The sequence below is a fragment of the Anopheles moucheti genome, chromosome X, assembly GCF_943734755.1.
Source record: "Anopheles moucheti chromosome X, idAnoMoucSN_F20_07, whole genome shotgun sequence".
In the NCBI taxonomy this organism is placed as follows: Eukaryota; Metazoa; Arthropoda; class Insecta; order Diptera; family Culicidae; genus Anopheles; species Anopheles moucheti.
The window spans coordinates 4,959,226-4,977,688 of record NC_069142.1 but is presented as its reverse complement, the minus strand read 5'-3'; the positions used below and the strand labels follow the sequence as shown (position 1 = coordinate 4,977,688).

General features: G+C 47.0%; 1 protein-coding gene across 1 annotated transcript; it reads right to left on the bottom strand.

Moving 5' to 3' along the window:
* Window positions 1-798: 798 nt before the first annotated feature.
* On the bottom strand, window positions 799-13,153 carry LOC128307010 (uncharacterized). Its single transcript, XM_053044714.1, has 8 exons — window positions 12,692-13,153; window positions 12,479-12,593; window positions 6,353-7,293; window positions 4,825-5,289; window positions 3,404-3,475; window positions 1,646-1,815; window positions 1,071-1,255; window positions 799-833 (listed from the first exon to the last, which is right to left on the bottom strand). Exons 1-8 carry the CDS (start codon window positions 13,151-13,153, stop codon window positions 799-801), a joined length of 2,445 nt encoding a protein of 814 aa, XP_052900674.1.
* Between the last annotated feature and the right edge of the window lie 5,310 nt (window positions 13,154-18,463).

Genomic DNA, 18,463 nt, shown 5'->3' with positions numbered 1-18,463 from the left:
ACGAGTATCGCTCGCTATCACAACCGCCTACAGTCTTTGAGTAGTTAGCCGAGGTGGGCTTTGACCACGTGATACGCAACCGAAACGAATCGTCATCCGGGTCCGTCTCGATAATCTGCGAACGAAGATTTGAGGAAAAAAATGTTTTTGTGCCTTGTTTTCTCCAAACATTGTGTGATGCGGATGGATGTACTGCAAACTGTTAGCAGCACGCATTAATTAGTAGTGATTTGCCTTGCGGATTGCATGGCTTAGGGCGTTGAGCGGAGAGAGAGAAAAAAGAACTAAAAAACGAAATTGCCCAGATCGTGTATGCAATCTGCGCGCTTGTGTCGTGCGGTTTGCATCGTGTCGGGCGAATAGCAAAGAGCACATACAGCCAATTAACTGATCGTCTTTGAACCGCCCAGAGAAGTATGCAACCCGCACGACAAAGTTGTGCTTTTAATTACTTATTGATCAGTTTCCGTGCGCCTGAATGTTTGTAAGCGCATTACGCGTATGTATTTACCACCGATAGGATTGAAACTTTATCTTTTAAATTACTAAGAGTTTTAGCGGATACTGCTAGAGGAATTTGAGTATATCTCGACCGAGGATAAAAAAAACTTACACCAAAAATAGTTTTACTGTCCAAAAAGCGAAAGTTTGCATACATTCAGGCGTACAGACTGGTTGCCTACATTTAGGCGCTAGAAGTATCGTGACTTAGGCCGTAAAAAACTCACCTGCGCGATTCTCGCACTGCTGATCGAATTTACGATCGATACGGAACTGTTCACGTGATCGGAACCGGTGCTAAACCCGATCCTCGGATTCCAGAATCAATATCTCTGCAGCAGCATGTCGGCAAAAATGAAGGGACAAGAGAAAGAACTTGATGAAATCGGCACCAGGTAATACTATGCCGTGACGTGCCAGGCCGCCCGCTCCATTGCGCCGTCCTTCCACACCCCACCCCACCTCGCTGCTCATCTTTTCTCACACTCTTCCTCAAACCGGTGCACGTCCGCGCAGATGGCACTGGCCCGTGGGACGGTGTCCGGATGGGATGGGCGGTGGACACTTACCGGATCGCTGCACGAGCCCGCGCCCGACGTAGACCAGGGAATCGTTACCGGACACGTCCGAATTGTTGCGCTCCGCACCGGACTGGTTGATGGTGTTCTGACGCAGATAGGCGGCCGCCTTCGATTCCACCCCGTCCAATGGGCCACTCTTCGACGTGCAGCAGAAACAGCAGCAGATTGGCATGCTGGACATTGGGCAAACACACGGTACACAGGTACAATGTCAAAACATCGACAGTCGCGAATGAAGGGAATAGTAGCAGTAGTTGGGGGGTAAATGAGAGAGAGAGAGAGAGAAAGAGAGTGATAGAAGAGAGATAGAGAGAGAAATAATGTGAAAGAAGAGGAAATTCAAATAGTTAAGATGCTCCTAGTGGTCCATGGTTGGGTGGAGTGGCGATAAGGAAGAGAAGGACATGCCGAGATAAAGGGATGGTGTGAGATGGTGTCTAGTGTGGGTGCATACTGCTATGTGTTGTGTATGTGCGGTCCACTGGAAGGTGTGCGTATCTGTTCCGAGGCTGATGACGAGCGAGCGGCACTGTCACCGACATCGTCAACACCTGCTTACTTACCGATTACGGTAGCAGCTGAAGATGCCGAGGAACGCCTGCCGGAAGCGCCGGTTCATGAAGCAGTACGTGATGGGATTGCAGCAGGAGCTGATGTACGCCATCAGCTGCACCAGGGCGATGCCGCTGCTGTTCACGTGCTGGTAGACGAAGGACGGCGAATAGAGATAGACCTGCGGTTGTGGAGCAGTGTTGAGAAGCGGTGGCACCCAAAAAAGGCAGGCACGGATGGTAATATCTTATTGGGCGTGCACACGTCTCGCACGGTCCGCGCCTTACTTAACTATGATTGCAGCATTACAACGGGGTGTTATTTTTCATCTACGCCGCCATCCTCGCGCTAACCTACATTTTGTTGGCATAAGCCGAGAAGCTAAAAACGTTCCAAACGACCGCAACATTCGGCAGAGCCGTGGCATGGGTCGGGATTTATAGTTCACCCTAACATCCCGTGCCTAACCGACAGCAGCCCTGACGTGCATCGCAACCGCGGCGCGAAAATGCTTCCACCAAAGGGTCCCCCCCCCGGACGCGGTAACGTTTTACGCGTCAATCATTCCCCGGTGTTTTGGCCGGGGTAATGCCAGCAGCAGGAAACAATAAAAGTAACAATAAATAACAGCAATCCGTATTTTCACAGCTCTCACCCATTATTCTTCCCGAATCTGTTTTTTCTTTCTTTTTTTTTATTTTCCCCTCACTGTTTTGCCACCAGGCAGGTTTGGTGGTGAGCGAAAAAAAAATAATCTGCAGGACCGGACCGACCATTTCCGACCCGGAACACCGGATGTCACCCAACATTTCCGCCCCCTCCGGGGGGGAAAGGGGGTGGGGAGGGGGGTTTAGTGGAATCACTGTAATGAAGTATTTATGAAATATTGCACTCAACAAGTATTCGATCAATCTTTCGCACGGTTCGGGGAACGGGTGCCATCCGATACGCGTGCTTATAGTGCCATTTTACGGGGGTTCCGTCCTTCTTGAGTTCCTCCTTGGAAGGAAGAATTTGACGTGCGGTCATAAAGATTCATTTCCGGGCATTCCCGGGGTTTCGGGAATGGTTTTTCCTTTTGTGTTTAAGGGAGGTTTTTTTTTTGTGTTGGGGTAAACCTCATAAAGCTGAACCCAGAACCTCTTCACCAGCCGTTAAACCCCGTGTACGTGGGACGATAAAAACCTCATTCGGGTTCGGTTTTTAATAGGCCTCTATCCCTACCAAAAAAAAAGAAAAACAAAGGTTCGAGGATGGGACAATTCTAAAACCCTTCGATTCCTTTACGCCACACACCCTTTCCACACTACACGCACACACGTGTTGGGCGAAATGAAGCGAATGATGCATAAAACATTGATCAAATTTATTTACCAGAAAACGGACCATTTCACCAGCCGTTATACAACACATCTCGGTAGTGGAGCTTTTTTCCGGTTGATTGAGTCTCAACGATGCCGACTGTTGCGGCCAAACCACACACACACACACAAAGACACACGAAACGGTGTACTTAATGCCGTTAACGACGGTGCACGTGGTGGGGTGGTAATTCAATTTACTTTCCTAAAGCACCGGCAGTCACCCGGGGCAACCGTCTCCGGCACACCTTTAACAAACCCGCTAATGCTCATTAGTGAGCTGCGGTAGCGTACTAAACAGGGCACTCAATATTCTGCCTTCCTCGCAACACAACGCTGCCACACGGGAAGCGCAACAAAAGGTCGGTGCACGAATGTGACTGTGACAGCGGAAATTAATTCACCTACCGTGTTGAGAATGTGTAGCGGCGCCCAGCAAACAAAGAACTCGACGATTATCACGAACAGCATCCGAATAACCTGCAGGTGGTGCGTGCGCCATCGATTGATTGATTGTGATCCGGCGAGACATGGAACGGTGAAGAAGTGGTTTTGGGAAGACACATACGTAAGCATTTTGAATAATGTCGTTAAATGTGTTTGCAGAATTATGAATTGTGTGGTAAGGGGTGTGATTTAAAATAACTGGCTTTTATTATATTTAAGAAAAGGAAATATTTACCGAGCAGGATGTTTGGAAAATTATTCATTACATAATATTTTGTCTCAATTATAGTCCCATGTTTAAATTCGTCATAATAATTAGTAATATACCCATTAGCAGTTAGTTATAGCGCTCATAACGTGCTCCTGAAAGCGATTGCATGCATTTAGGCGTATAAATTGTGTTTGGGCCAAATAGCTGTTTAAGCCTCGAGTTTAAGCTGACTGTTGCCGATGCGATCAATTTAAAGTGTTTATTAGGATTTTAGCCGAAAAAAAACGTATTTTATCAAATATTGTTTATTACAAATAATATTAACTTCACTTGATTATTGCAGTAATAAAATATTAACGAAAACATCTTAATTTAATAAGGATTTTTCGATTGTTTTTATTTCAATTTAATCATTTTTAAGAAATGATTTGTTTATATACAGATTTTCAAAAAATAATAATTTAGTCTTACGAAGAAATGTTTTAAGATATTAAAACTTAGATTAGATTAATAAAGATTTGTGGATTTGTGCGCCTAAATGTATGCACTCCGCGTGTGTTTTACCAACAATACACTCATTAGTTTAGAAAGTACATAAACCATCTCTGCTGTCGTTTGCCAAGCACAAGAGCTAAGTTTGTATATTTGTGCGTGCCTCGGTTTTTGGACCTTCATGTTGCGCATTAGGAGTCTCGAGCGAAATCCTTTGGTGCTGGAAACTCGAAACTAGCTGTGTGGGTGTCCTTTGTGTGCGTGTTACGATCCAGCAGTTCCCCCACACTACGGATGTGTACTCGTGTTTGACTTTAGTGCTTCGTTTCGGGCACAAGTTGACAAATGAACCTTCCGGATGTCCCCGGTTCGGTAAACTCAGTAAAAGTCATTCAACGACTTTCTGACGTGCACGCACATGCTGCGTTGGTCGGGCAAAAGGTCGCTCAAGCAAATCCAAAATAGAACGCTCCAAAGCCCAGATCCAGAACACGTGGAGGAGGAAGACTTACAGAGTTACTGCATATTGCATGATTTCCTCTGATTGTGTCAGCTAGTTTCGGTATGTTTCCTAAAGTGGATCGTTAAAAATCGAACGGGCGAAGGAAAGAATAAAAAAGTACCAACGACAACGAACAAACTACGATATTGATGATTGTTTCGTCCTTTCTTTCCATACCTTTTTCTTCGCCTCGATGCTCTTGTCCATGTAGGTGGAGCGAATGGCGTGTCGCGAAAATTGATAGCTCGGGTCGGGCTTGAGGGTGGCGTCGTCTCCGGTTGCCGTGGTGGCTGGATTGACCGTCGGTATGCTGGAACTGCCACCGTGCGCACCAGTGGCGCCCCCAGTGCCCGGTATCAACCCACCATCCACGCCCGGCTCCAGTGAACCCGGTTCCCCCGTGCTCAGTACGATCTCGTGCTTCGCGTCCTGCTGCGTGCTCTTCACGATGGTGGTCGGCATCCGGTGATGGTGATGATGGTGATAACCGTGCGCATGATGGCAGTGATGGTGGTAGGGATGCTGTTGGTGCGTGGGCGTTTCGTCAAACTTGGTCTCCGCCAGCTCTGGCAGTCCTTCCGGCGAGGTACTGCTGAGATGGTACCGATGGTTCCGGCACAGTCCACCATGCTGGTGCTGCTGCTGCTGAGAATGGTCGAAACAAATGAGATGCCGTGCGTTACCCTCACAGGTCGAATATGTTACGAGCGTATGTCTCGCATAGCTGAACCCATGTACAACCGTATAATTACGTCACCTGACACTTCCCTTCTGTTCGCAACACTTCCAGCTGCAGATCTTCCCAGACAAAGTTCTGTTGCATAGCAAAAGGGATAGCTTTCCTATGACACAATCGTTCGTGTCATGACTGAAACAAAGTTATGCCTAAGTGCCCGCATATCGAAGTACTAATAGCGGGACAGATCATACATTAAGGTAGAAAGCATAAGCTTGAAGCCGATAACTGTCAAATAATGCAGGTACCATTCTGAACTGTTATATGAAATATATAACATTTTGACGTAAGAATTAACGCAATTTAAATTTAATTAATACTTCTAACATTTTTTATTTAATTTATTAACAAATATGATTTTTTTAAATGATCCTGATCTCTAAAGTTGTATATAAAGCCATCTTAATATGAAAAGGATGTTTAAATAAACCTCATGACTATATTGATCCTATTCACTGTTTGATAAAATTCAGAAATATTATCCAAAGTGTGCAGATCTTTTTTTTTCTCCTTGACATAAATATGCGATTGCAAGTGTCAGTCAACTTCCTCGTCATACGTCATACCAAGAATTCAACCCGACGCTAAAAACATAAACATGTTTAAAAAAACAATAAATTTATATCGTTATGAAGAAATATAAAGAACGAATGCTATTCCACAATAAAAGATTGTTTTCCTTGGCCAAATTAAGTACGTCATGGGAAACTGACAGCAGTTAAGCGTTCGAACGTCAAAACGCACACAGACCAAAATGCGGAATGTATGATCTACCCCAGTAGCAGGAAATGACGAGAATAAGTTTGCTGATTTGCAAACTTGTCTTCGCCTGCCATTCTCGCCGCAGGGGCGTATGTTCACATCCTAATAGCATTTTAGAACTATTATTTAACTAACAATCACGTTAAGAGCATCCCACCCGCGAAACTCAGCGCCAAGTTCCCGCTTGGCAAGCTTCCCATTCCTTACCTTGGCGAAGAAATGGCGAAAACCACGAAGACGACCGGTTCGGCAATCGCACGCAACACCGCCACAGTACAGCCCGCCCGTTCTGTCCGTGGTGGAACCGCTCGCACCATTGCTGCCGCCGTTACTACCATTGCTCACACCACTGCTGCACGGGTTGCCGCTGGTGCCGGCACCATTGGTGGTGGTGATGGTGGTGGTTGGACCGCCACAGTTTGTGGCACCGTTTCCACCGCTGGCGAAGCTTCCTTTGCCGATCGTATTGTTGTTGCTGGCGAAGTTTACGACGGCTGTTGACGCTTTAAAGGGTCCCTTTTTGAGACTCGACGTTAGCACGAAGCCTGTCTCGAGGCGTTTCCCAGTGCCCGTCTTCAACGGTTTGCCGGTGTCCAGTACCGTCGCCGTGCCCGGCCCGGTTCCGGTGGCGGGATGCGAATGTTGTTCGGCACCAACAATCCCTACATTGCCGGTACCGCCCGGACCGGGACTGACCGCTGGTCCACATGCGCCCCCGCAACCCCCGGACGTACCCTGGCCGCTCGCACCGTGCTTGCTCGTTTGCTGGTACAGGGAGGAGTGCTTAATTTCGTGCCGTAGGCCCCGCCACAGCTTCGACACGATCATTGAGTACGCGAACCCCATCGTCAGCAGGGGCAGAAACAGCAGTCCGACATCGTGAAACAGCACGTACGCTTTCTCCCACACCCGGTCCGGCCACACCTCGCGACACTTCATCTGACCGGTGGTCCGCCCGACCGGCTGCAGACGCTGCACGTAGCACAGCGGCGAGTTCGCCAGAAAGCTCACCGTCCAGACGAGCCCGATCATCTTGTACGCGTGGAATTGGGTCTGCCAGCGGCGCGACGACAGCGGCCGGCAGATGGCGAAGTAGCGTTCGAGCGAGATTGCTACCAGCGTCCACACGGCCACCGAAACCGACACGGCTGTAAAAGGGCAAGCGAGAAGAAGAGTCGTGCAGTTTAGCTCTGTTGATTTCGTGCAGTGTGCCATTCGTACGCTCAGGAAGGAAATTGTAGATCAAACAAGCTAAAAGTCAACTGTTAGTTAGCCGAAGCTGTTGAAACGCTCTCTGTTGATTTAGTGCCTAGCTAATATTGATGACCTCGATGCACTTTTCTTGATTAGTTTTTTGAATCACCAGTGCCGGAAGGAAAGCTATCTGATGTTTTTAATCGGACTAAAGATGTGAAGACATAAAGAAGCAAGCGAGTAGGTAAGTAACAGTAAACGCCTTACAGTATGCAATGCATATAACAAGATAAACCTTATTAGTGAACAATGTCCTGCAAAGAGGAGCAAAGCACCCTGGATACGTGGAAATTTAAACTTCAGTCGTTTTCCGTATAATAGCATCTATCAGATGCTCTGCAACTGGCAGAACAAAGCATTTTTCCAAATCAACTCATATTTCTCATACACTAAAAATGTTAATAAACTTTACATAATCGTTCATGAACAAAAGATCCATTGCAAAATCTAGCGAAACACTTGAAATATTGAATGATTTTGTATCGAATTTCTTAGCGACTCAACAAACTCAACAAACGCGAACAGCAGTTTCGAAACAAATCCTTGAGCATGGTTCAATGGCTTCAATTTTCCACTTAATATTTGCTCGATTGTTTGAAGCATGCTACCTAGAAGCTGATGCTTTCATGCTTAATCCATCATAAACCCCAATTTCGGTTCATTTAGGTCCGCAACCTCAAACACAATTTGAGCGCCTACATGTATGCAACCGGATGCATGAACTACTTATTACACGCTCAATTAATCGGATTGCATACCTTAAGGCGCTCATTAGGCTCATCAATGAAACGGGTTAAGTGAGTGATACGCTTTTCATCTATTATCCAATAAAGAGGAATTATTTGCTGATGGTTGCGCATATCTAAAGACGTGGAATAGAATCATTACAGGCAGGTACGACCCAATAGAGCCATTTTTTCCACTTTTTGTTCATTGAGGCTGGTTGGGGAATTTGTTCCACGAGAGCAATTTCCGGTCCGAGTGTAAAGGTTGTAAAGGCGTGGGTGTAATATTGTATTTCCACAGAAAGGTTACAACACCATGTCTAATGCCTTGCTTTGCACCGGGATGAGCCCGATGTCGGATGTGCAAAACAGCTTCCTGCAATGTCACGTCTTAGTTTGGTTAATCTCAACCGTTCATCCGCTTTCACCGGCTCGGAAGGATATGTCACCGCACACCGCATGACAGGCCCTGTACGGCGGAAGCAATACCCGATGCCTGACATCTGTTCTACCCTCGTTGCCGAAACCGGTGGCATTTAACGATTGATTACGGCTATCTTTCGTGCCGCTGTAAATCACTCCGGTAGTCGAAAATATTCATCCGCGTGTGTGCGTGTGTGTGCGTGTGTGTGTGTGTGCAGCGGAAGTCAAACGGGTATACCGAGGCCAAAAATACCGACAGATGGATCAACGCACGTTTTCCAGCCGACCGCGAGTAGGCTTTGGCGTGGATGGAAGACCCTTTTCGCCATCGCTGAGCGCAAAGAAGCAGAAGGAACTGTCGGGTGAACACCGGAAGCACATCGTCGAGCACGCGCTGCAGCTGTAATAACTGTCGAAAAATGGCATCAACCAAAATGCGACACCTTACTGACGGCCTGACAAATGTTGGATCTTTCCTTTATTTTTCCGTTGCTTTACTGGTGTTGCTGCTATTTCCAGCCTCCCGTGTGCTACCATCTGCCATCTGGACGTCGTTCTTCAATTTACGGCATACACCGACACTTTGAAGGTGGTAGCTCCATCCCGTGTTTGCACCTTCCTTCCCATTCACACGATTAAACATGGCGAACGTTGTGAAACGTAAAGCGTTGAATCACAACCCGCAAAGATGCCTCCCGATATTGGGGGTGGAGTGGGTGTCGTATATATTTATTTTTATTTTTTTTATTTTTTTGGTAAGTCCAATGAAACGACAACCGAAAGAGGCTGGACCAATTTTCTCCGAGACGCCGGATACAAATGATTTCTTTCCGTCGTTTTTTTTTTGATCTTCTCCTTCGTGAGTTGACTTTTTCTCCGTTCAAGGTGGGAAAGTTCTTGGAAGCGGTTTTTTCTGGGGAGCTGGGAGGGAAAATTGAACCAATGCTCCACCATGAGATTTGCTCTGGGAATGCCGAGGGAGTGAGGTGCCTTAACGCAAATCGTATTTCTTCGCTTTGTTCTTGATGGTTTGTGACGAAGGCACTGAGCCTTTAGAAATTTCCTCATGGGCGGGGGAGGAAACGTCACACGGGACCGAGATTTTTGTGCATTCATCTCCATTCCCTTGGTGGTTGGGGATTGAATAAGCGCACCGTGACGATAAAGTAGTCTCTTCCGCTTCATGAACTTCATGGGTACATTTTTGGGCTATCGTTTGCCAAAGGTGCCAGGTTCGTGCGGAACGTGTACCGACAATAACGTGTTTAAAGTTTATTGTTGTGGAAATAAAGTTAGTCTAAGGTGGAAGTCTGGGGACATCGAACGCACCTTTTGCACAATAAAACAACAGCGGGCCATGGTGCCAAGAGGAAAAAAACGAATGAACTGTCAGAGCTCAAGCGTGCGAGTACGTACCGTACATCTCGTAAATCGATCGCTCGACGCAATGTGCGAAAATAGGCGTGTTAGCTGGCGTGATCCGACACGTAAACCACTTATGTCTGACGGTGGTAGTGTACTGCTTAAAAGTTCTACCGAGAGTTGGCCTCCATCACTCCAACACTCAAGGTCACTCAGAATGTCAAATTCTATCCGGTTCAAGATTTTGCTCGTAATTCGACTGTTAATCTAAAAAAAAAAGTTACAATTTGCATCATTTTTTTTTTTTGCGATTTTCAAGTACGACCTTAATCGATCGATTTGGACGGTTTAGTAGCGCCGTGTAGTATGCAATTCCCAACAACCAGCGGTGATTTGGTGAGGGTCACTGGGGAACAGACGAACCAATAGGGGAAAAAAAGAGTACCGATAGCTTTTATGATAAATAAATGTCTTCTTTTTGGCAAACTGCCATAGTGATAGGGACGGATGTGTATCCATGGATACTGCCAGGTACGCCTGTGCTAGGCTGCAGAAATGTAGATTTTTTTTTGTATCCTATAGAGGCTTTGGTTGGCTTTTGGAGCCTTTGGAAAGGTTCAATCACGCACAACGGGTCCGGATCGTCCATAAAAGCATTGTCATACGGAACGTGACTATCGCTCTGGGTACGCGCACTGATCCCACCGCATCTACCGATAGTGGCAAAATGAAACCCACCATATTTACTTACAGCAGAGATAACGTTAAATAAGTGTACAGCGAAAAGGGTTAAAAAAGGGTTTTCCATTTTTGTTTCACATTTAAGCCACTCAAGTATGGCTGTCACATAGCAACCGAAGCGCATCTGTCAAAATGGTCAATAATGGGTTGAGAATGCATGTCACAGTAACGACCGGTCTCTATGCCATGATATTAACTATTTGTTTGCCCTTCCATCCCTTCGCTACTTCGTGACTGTTTGTCGTGTGTCATTTATAATTATACGTCATTACGATTTAATAACCATACCTGCTGCTGTGAACCATAACCATAACAGACAGCAGTCCTTTTTGAACGTACCGCAAAACCCGTTGAAGTTTGCGGAGCAAAACCCCAGAAGCGTAGGAATTCAGACCATCTCATTATAGCCAAACAATGTTCATTATTTGCCCACCCACATTCGTAATGTTGCGTCAAAAAGTTCCGGTTCTTGTTTGTTAAGGTTTTCAAACCATTCCCAGCATAGCTGTAATAATGCACAATATGATTCTGCGCGGTTTTTCTTTTTTCTGGCGCCAGAATTTATGCAATCCCAATACAAAAGACTATTTTTTGCCAGCTTTTGCATGTACAGGTGCATCGGACGGTATCGTTTGTGCTCCAAATAGCAAGCGGTTTTACCCCAAAGTTCACCAGAGCGTACCTACCGCGTACTTTCATAAAAAGCGTCATATATCAAATCATTTATTAAAATCCTGCGTCTCCCATAAACCACACATAATCTCACATAAGCCACTAAACAGGAAGTGTGTAGTATTGCATATGTTGCAGGCGCTAATGTATGCGCATTGTTCACGTAGCGTATTATCATCCCAACGAAGGTAACACTACACGGTGGCAGCAGAAAACGACCACTATGTAAATCCTGTCTCCAACATCAGCACCACCTGCTAATGAATCCTGGGAACCTGGGTAATGCAGCCCGGGGACCGATCACTTGCTCACCCCAACGCAAAGCAAACAAAAAGCAAAACAAAACAAAAAAAAACACCCAGCACAGTCAATCTTTTAAGCGCTCAATCTGCGGTATTATTCCTTCATCAGCGAATGCGTAATAAATTCTTAATGAGCCACTCACGCACACGGTACGGGAAGGTTGTGGTAAATCGGTAAGTTTCCCACGATAAGCTAAAGTGAGTGGTGGCACAGTTGCTGTTGCTGTGACGTTCACTCAAATACCCACTTACACACGTACACAAACACACACACACACACACACACAAACCCACTCAATCAGCTGAATTTGTGTAGAGCCCTTGTACATCCACCTTCAACAAGGTGCCTTCCTCATTCATTTATCTTCATCACCACAAAACCGGCCCACCCTTAAGTAGTAAAGGGGATGTAGAAGAGACGGAGAGGCAGAAGGTGAAGAGGGAGGGGGGTGTAGCTGTAGGGGTAGATTTCACTTTTTTCACCACTCGCCATGACGGCTAATCAACAGCCGTGCGACGGTAACGGAAGCGTAAGCGTTCAATGGGGCGGCACACGCCTAAATGTAGGCAATCGGGAAGCAACCCGCCACTATAGGCAAAGGCACGCAACGACCCGGATTTGCAGGGAGTGGAAAGGAGGGGAGAGGGGGGGGGGGGGTGGAAATTGCTTTGATAACCTGATTCCCCTCCCGCGGGAAATCCCCTCCCCCCCACCCAATCCTCTCCCCTTCCCACCCTCCCTTTCTCACTACTTCTTCCTTTCTCTTCTTTCTCTTCTCACAAGCTTACACTTTCATACTTATGAATAAAAGAAACACTCTAATGGAATCTGGCGCGACACGCCCTTCCCTTACCTTGGAAATATGGTATTAATTTGCACATGACACTTCCGAAGACGAACCGGCGCAGTACCTGGCCGGCGAGGGTGATCGGCATGCAGAACACTCCCAGCAGCAGATCGGAAATTGCCTGTGTGAATGTTTTGTGAAGAGAGGAAACACAATATGACGGCACGTTGGGGGCTGTGGGGTGTTCAAAACTTCCCCCTTCCCTATGTCGATACCTACCAGATTCAGCAGGTAGACGTTGGTGACCGTGCGCATCCGTTTGTTTTGGGCGAGCGTTAAAATCACCAAAAGATTACCGACGACTGACAGCAGAAAGATGATGGCGTACAGCGGGATGATGAGATGGTTCTGAAAGGAACTGTCACCGCCCCGTCCACCGGTGGCGGGTAGGTGGCCGGACCCGGGCGGCAAACTGACGGCGGTACTGCCAAACTCACCGGTCAGATTGTGCGTCCCGACGACGGTTGCGGTGAGGTTCTCGCGCAGGATGTCACCGAGCGCTAGCGACAGGTTGGTGGCGTAGTGCTGGTCCCCGTAGTCGGCCATACTGTGCCTGTTGGGTTGGTGCTGCCGGTGCAGGACGCTGCCGGGACCGAACAGTAGATCGTACTGGCTGATGTCGGTCGGTGCCGTTGGTGGGTCCCTTAGCTCAATGCCGTACACGAAAGGGCCTTCGGTCATGCTTACCCGAACCGGGAACCCTTCCGCTGCTCCAGGGTGCGGTGGTTTGCTGTGATGAAATGTGATCCTGCCGCACGACTACACGCTAAAGCGGCGGGTCCACACACAATGTAAAGCGCTGGAACGAAGAGAACAAATAAAAAATGGCCAATTCAAATGGAAACCATCAAACCGAACCGAGCCGCACTTTAATTGCCCCGGCCGTATCTCCGCGGGGTTCACTTATTCTTCTGCACTTCATCCGGCTTATCTTTACAATTCTTGCAAATGAATAACATTTTCTCCTCTGTCAGTTCTTGGTGTGCCATTCACCGGGATTGGGCAGAATACAATTGATCACCGGACCGTAGATAAGATGCCACCAGCAAAACCATTGTTCCATTTTTCGCCATGCGCCCCGAATGCGAATGGAAATTAAATTTATCAAACCCACTACGGTGGCTGGTGCGAAGACGCACCACAAATAATCAATAGCTGTCGCTTATCGTTTCCGGCACCGGTACTATAGCTGACAGACGAAAGCGCCCACAAGCCCGGTAGTTAGCGCCTTCCTCCCGGGAATGTCTAATCACTTCACATCCAACCAGTTTGAGTGACTGGTTGGCTAATCAACTCCGGGTGGTGGCTTTCGCATGTGACGACGTCCAAATGAGTCACGCTTTTGGGAGTCAGTCACAACTGTCAGCAACAACGTTCCGGCTGGAAGATCTTCGCAGTTTCCTTCCAGTTGGGGGCGAAATTGCAAATGGATGATGCGGAAAGTTCCCAGCGTTGGTGTAGAACTTCACGCGACGCATCTCTACCTGTACCTGTACTTCGTAAGCGTAAGCGCCCGAATGTATGCAATCCTCACGTTTAATAGGTCGTTTTAAGTACAGTGTTGGGTCAAAAGCGACAACTTGTCGTGTGTATTGCATACCTTCAGGCGCGCAACTTCCAACGCGCTCCGAAGCACCCTTTCTATATTCACTCGCGATAAAGTTGCTCGCTTTACAGCGTACACTGCCAGTAACGGCCAGTACCTTCATGGCACGACCAACTCCAACCCAACTCTGGTAGCGAAAGGGTGTGGGTACCAGCACACGCCACCCATCCAGAAACAGCTGTCGTCATTGGCAAGAGTGTCGATTTGTCTTTGCACGTACCACATTTCAACCCCGAATGGGTGTTTTAGGAAGCGTAAAACCGAGCAAAAGCGCTCGTAAAACGAAGGAAAAGGGCCGTCTCGTACGTCCCGGAGGCGGTGTTTAATAGGTAATTGATTAATGTTACGCTTTGTGGCTTTCCCTGCCGAAGATGACGGTGGCAGTAGTTTGAATGATGTTCGGCCGGCGCTACACAGCAACGGGTCCGCGCCACCCCGGTCATATCTCATTTGTCTTTGGCAACGGTCGCATCAGCTTCCAATATGTGTGTTGTTGTTATTTGCCACCCAAAGATACGCTGCGATCTAGATTATTAGTCACACGCCTTTGTGTGTAGTTGCGTTCGAGAAGTTCCGCACGCGAGCTTGCGCTGCCATTCAATGAAGTCATCAAATGCGGTTACCGTGGGCCCTCCCGGTGCTCCCGGTGCAGGAGTTCCCAGCCAGATGTGGGGAAAAATAAAATAAAACAGAGGGCCCATACCATTTGTTCCGTTGGTGAGTAAAAGTTTTGCTATCGGACGGAATGGTTTCATAGAGCGCCGGCGGGATATATACTACCCTTTGCGCCGTTATCAGTGAAGTGTCGGTAGAAGAACACTTGCTTCCACCGCCTAATTCCGGCAAGATACGAACCGGCAAATGAACGTATCTGCCCCATTATAGGGCTAGGTGCCGAGGCTTAATGCCACTCATCACTTTGTCTTGCTACAAGGGCGGTCTACCGGGACCGAACCGTATCGGGTTAATGTCAGAAGGACTCTCTCTCTCTCTCGCACAGAAGGGCATGGTTGTAACGTCTGCGGAACGATGCTAATAAATAAACGAAATGGATTCCTTCCTCACTTTCACTCTCTGTACAGATCCTCACATCCGGATCCGTGAAAAAGGGATGCTCGAGCACCCATTTAATGACGCCCTTTTGGGGAGAAGAAGTCCCCAAATGCGCCTCATGACGTATGTCTCGCGCGGTGAAGAGACGCGAGACTCTGCATAAACCCCGTGTACCGAAACCCCCACAATGGAGACAGGAGGGGTTGAGTAGATAAAAGTTGATGAACAGATCGGTCAGGTCGGTAGCAACAGCAAAAAACCGCAAGGATGTCTTAATTTGCTAAAAACTAGAGATGCTTATCACATTTGTTTGTGTGTCGGTCCTTTTTTTTGTTGTTGTTGCTGTGTATGTCAAGACTCGAGATCTCCAAGAGGAAAGAGTTTCAAAAAGCAAACCAAACAGCAAAGCAAAAGGTCGGAAGCTTGTCGGCATGGATCGCCTTTCATGTCCAATTTAATCACGGACATCCCTACGGGGCCCAGAAGGCTCCCAGGCATTATCTTTAGGCTATTTCTGCCTCAAGTTTCCCCGGAACCAGGAGGTTATCGCTGGTGGGCAGGATATGGGCCGAGCAAACTTTTCATTTTTAAACACTTTGCCGGTGGCTTTACGGTCCACCTCCTTGGTTCGTCTGGAGCAAAACCACAGGCTTTGCGCACGGTGAAAACAAAACCAGAAAAGAAAAAAAAAAGGTATCTTGAGGTTTTACTGGATGTGGTCGGGTTAGGCACCGGGAACGGTGACGCCGCATAGCAAGATCAAATCACCAACCACCGAACCCAGATACCCAGACGCCCAGGCTTCGCAAATGGCGATAGATAGGCCCGGGTGCGAACGATCCCGTAAATCTAGCTCATTTGTAGCACGGTCTGAGCCGGCACTGATGGTAGCCCTTCGAGGTGAGCAGTAACACCGAAAGGATGAAGGATGAAGGATACCGGGAGCTTTTAGCTTCAGATCGCGACTCAATCGAAAGTCGGTGTCATGCTAGCGAGCGTTGCTAGTTATTTATCCAAGCCGTGCAAAAGGATTTCGTCCCCTCCCCACCCCCCAGATGGTTCCACCCCATTGGAATATCGGTCCTGTACGGTGTAGTCTTCTTTCTTGCCTTGAAATACAGGGTGTTGGTGGACTTTTTTTTGTGTGCGCCTGTGCCTCCTCCTTAGACATCGCCTTCCAATTTTCTTTATCGGCACGGATCGAACTGCATCGTGAGTTGGTGTGAGTGTGTGTGTGTGTGTGTGTGTGTGGGGGGGGGGGGGGGTGTTTATGTATTAAAGGGATGTAGCTGAACCAAAGGGGATTGGGTGTTTGGGGGTGGGTAAGATGAGCAGACAAATCAAACTCGGTACGTGCCCGCTATGTCACCATATAATCTTCGGCGAATTCTCACTGTATCCTGCGAGATAAGCTTAGCCCCAGACAAAAGGGGGCCCCCATTTTCAAAGCGTTACGCACCCACACATGCGAAAAAAAAGGATGGCGCAAAGAAGAAAAAAAAAAGGGAATCCATTTGCTAGTGCGGTGCCGAGGCTTTGTAACATCCGGTAGCAAGCATCACCAACGTACGCCCGGCATAGTTTCGTCTAAAACCGCCTGACGTATAATCTAGCCAACGCTCGCGCGGTTCATGCATGTTTATTTCAATATGTTGCCTGGTTGCGCTCAAATCGTGCCCCGAGGATGAAGATTGCCGCGATTCGGCATACTGCACGCTAGCTGATTGCACGGCAAAAGCCGGTTGATCGTAAGCATGCTAAGCAGCGCTAAAGCAGCGAAGGGAAGCCGTTAAAGAGCGGCAAAGGGCGACGCAAACAATGGGCGGCTGTGGAAAGGTGAAAAGGATATACAAACTTCACATACTTCTAGCACCCTTTTCTCCTCCTCCTCTCGCTCCATTTTTTTACACACACACACACACACACACACACACACACACACACACACACACTCACACATACACAAAAGCACCAAAATACCAGATAACAGACCGATAGGACGTCCCAATAGTACGATCCATTTTTTTTTCGTTGCCCTCCCCCTTCTAAGCGTCACAACTTTACACACAGGTATGGTCGGCTCGCCATGTTTTTGGTATAATTTACGCACCGCAAACTTTACTACCATCCTTCCATCCGACACGTGCCCACCGTTGATCGTCGTCGTAAAAATGGGGCCTACCAGGAGACGCGTCTGTCACGGGGTTTTGTGACATCGCATAAAAACACACACACACACCGCACGAGTGAGAAGGAAAGCGTATAATTAATCTAACGTGCCTGCTGTATCTTTGTTTTAGTATTTTGGTTTTTTTTTAGACTGTCCCACCCCTGCTAGAGTAGCTTATCTCGTTGGAATGTGTGTGAGATTTTTATCATGATTTATCGTAATGTGGTAACCAGGATAATAAATAGCACTCTGTGCGGTTGTTACCATACGACTCCCTTCCCACCCCCCCCGTTACCTGCACAAAAAAAGCTCCATAGCAACAGATTTGTTTACACTGGTAATGAGATGCTGGGAGGAATGTGGGTATAGTGTCCCACCACAGTAAACAAAGAAATGTGTAAGTTTTGGGGCCAAAAAAGTAATGATGCGATTTAACGGTAACGCCAGGGTAATCAACTAATTCTAATCAAGCCATTTAAAGGCATTCAATGTGCCCGCCATTACTCTTTTTCTGCCCAATAGTGTTTGCGCCTAAATGTATGCAACGTTAATTACTTGTTTTTGGTTACTCATCCCGTGAGGCTTTTTGGTGTCGTATCATTCTACAACTCATGAAACGAGCTGCTGAACTTATAGAATCGTGTAGTTTTTCTAAAAACTGTGTAAACATGTCACATTGTTTTTTAGTACTATAGTAAGGTTTTTAATTATTTTCCCCCCTTAAAATATGCAATCCGCAATACAAATCATGCAACATCATCTGAATTTAGGTGTTTGAAAGCTAATTGAAAATATTTTTAATTTGTGAAAAAAGAAAGCATTTGCTTCAAATTTAATCTAGTCGTAATAATTGTTAGCAAGCCAGCAGCTAATAATAAACAAAATAGTTTTAAATAATAATTTCTTGCGCTTCGCTCTAATCAAATAGTGTGTAGAAAGGTAATTGCCGTATGAAAGCTTAAATTAGTCCCCCAACATAATACGAAAAGGTGATTATTAACATAACACCATTGAGCCTTCGTCTGTACTAACGTACACAATCACGGCATCCCCTCAGCAATGTTTAGCCGTAATCTGATTAAATCATCGTATCGCCCACTGTTTACAATTGGCAACCGAGATTGGAGTAAATCAAACCCGTATTCAATAAAAACGTTACTTC

Excerpts from the sequence above, each read along its gene's own strand:
- LOC128307010 (XM_053044714.1), bottom strand. The coding sequence starts at position 13,153 with ATGACCGAAGGCCCTTTCGTGTACGGCATTGAGCTAAGGGACCCACCA. Across the intron at positions 3,476-4,824 it reads GCATCGAGGCGAAGAAAAAG|GTTATTCGGATGCTGTTCGT; the intron begins GTATGGAAAGAA and ends CACCACCTGCAG. Across the intron at positions 834-1,070 it reads CGGGCTCGTGCAGCGATCCG|AGATATTGATTCTGGAATCC; the intron begins GTAAGTGTCCAC and ends ATGCTGCTGCAG.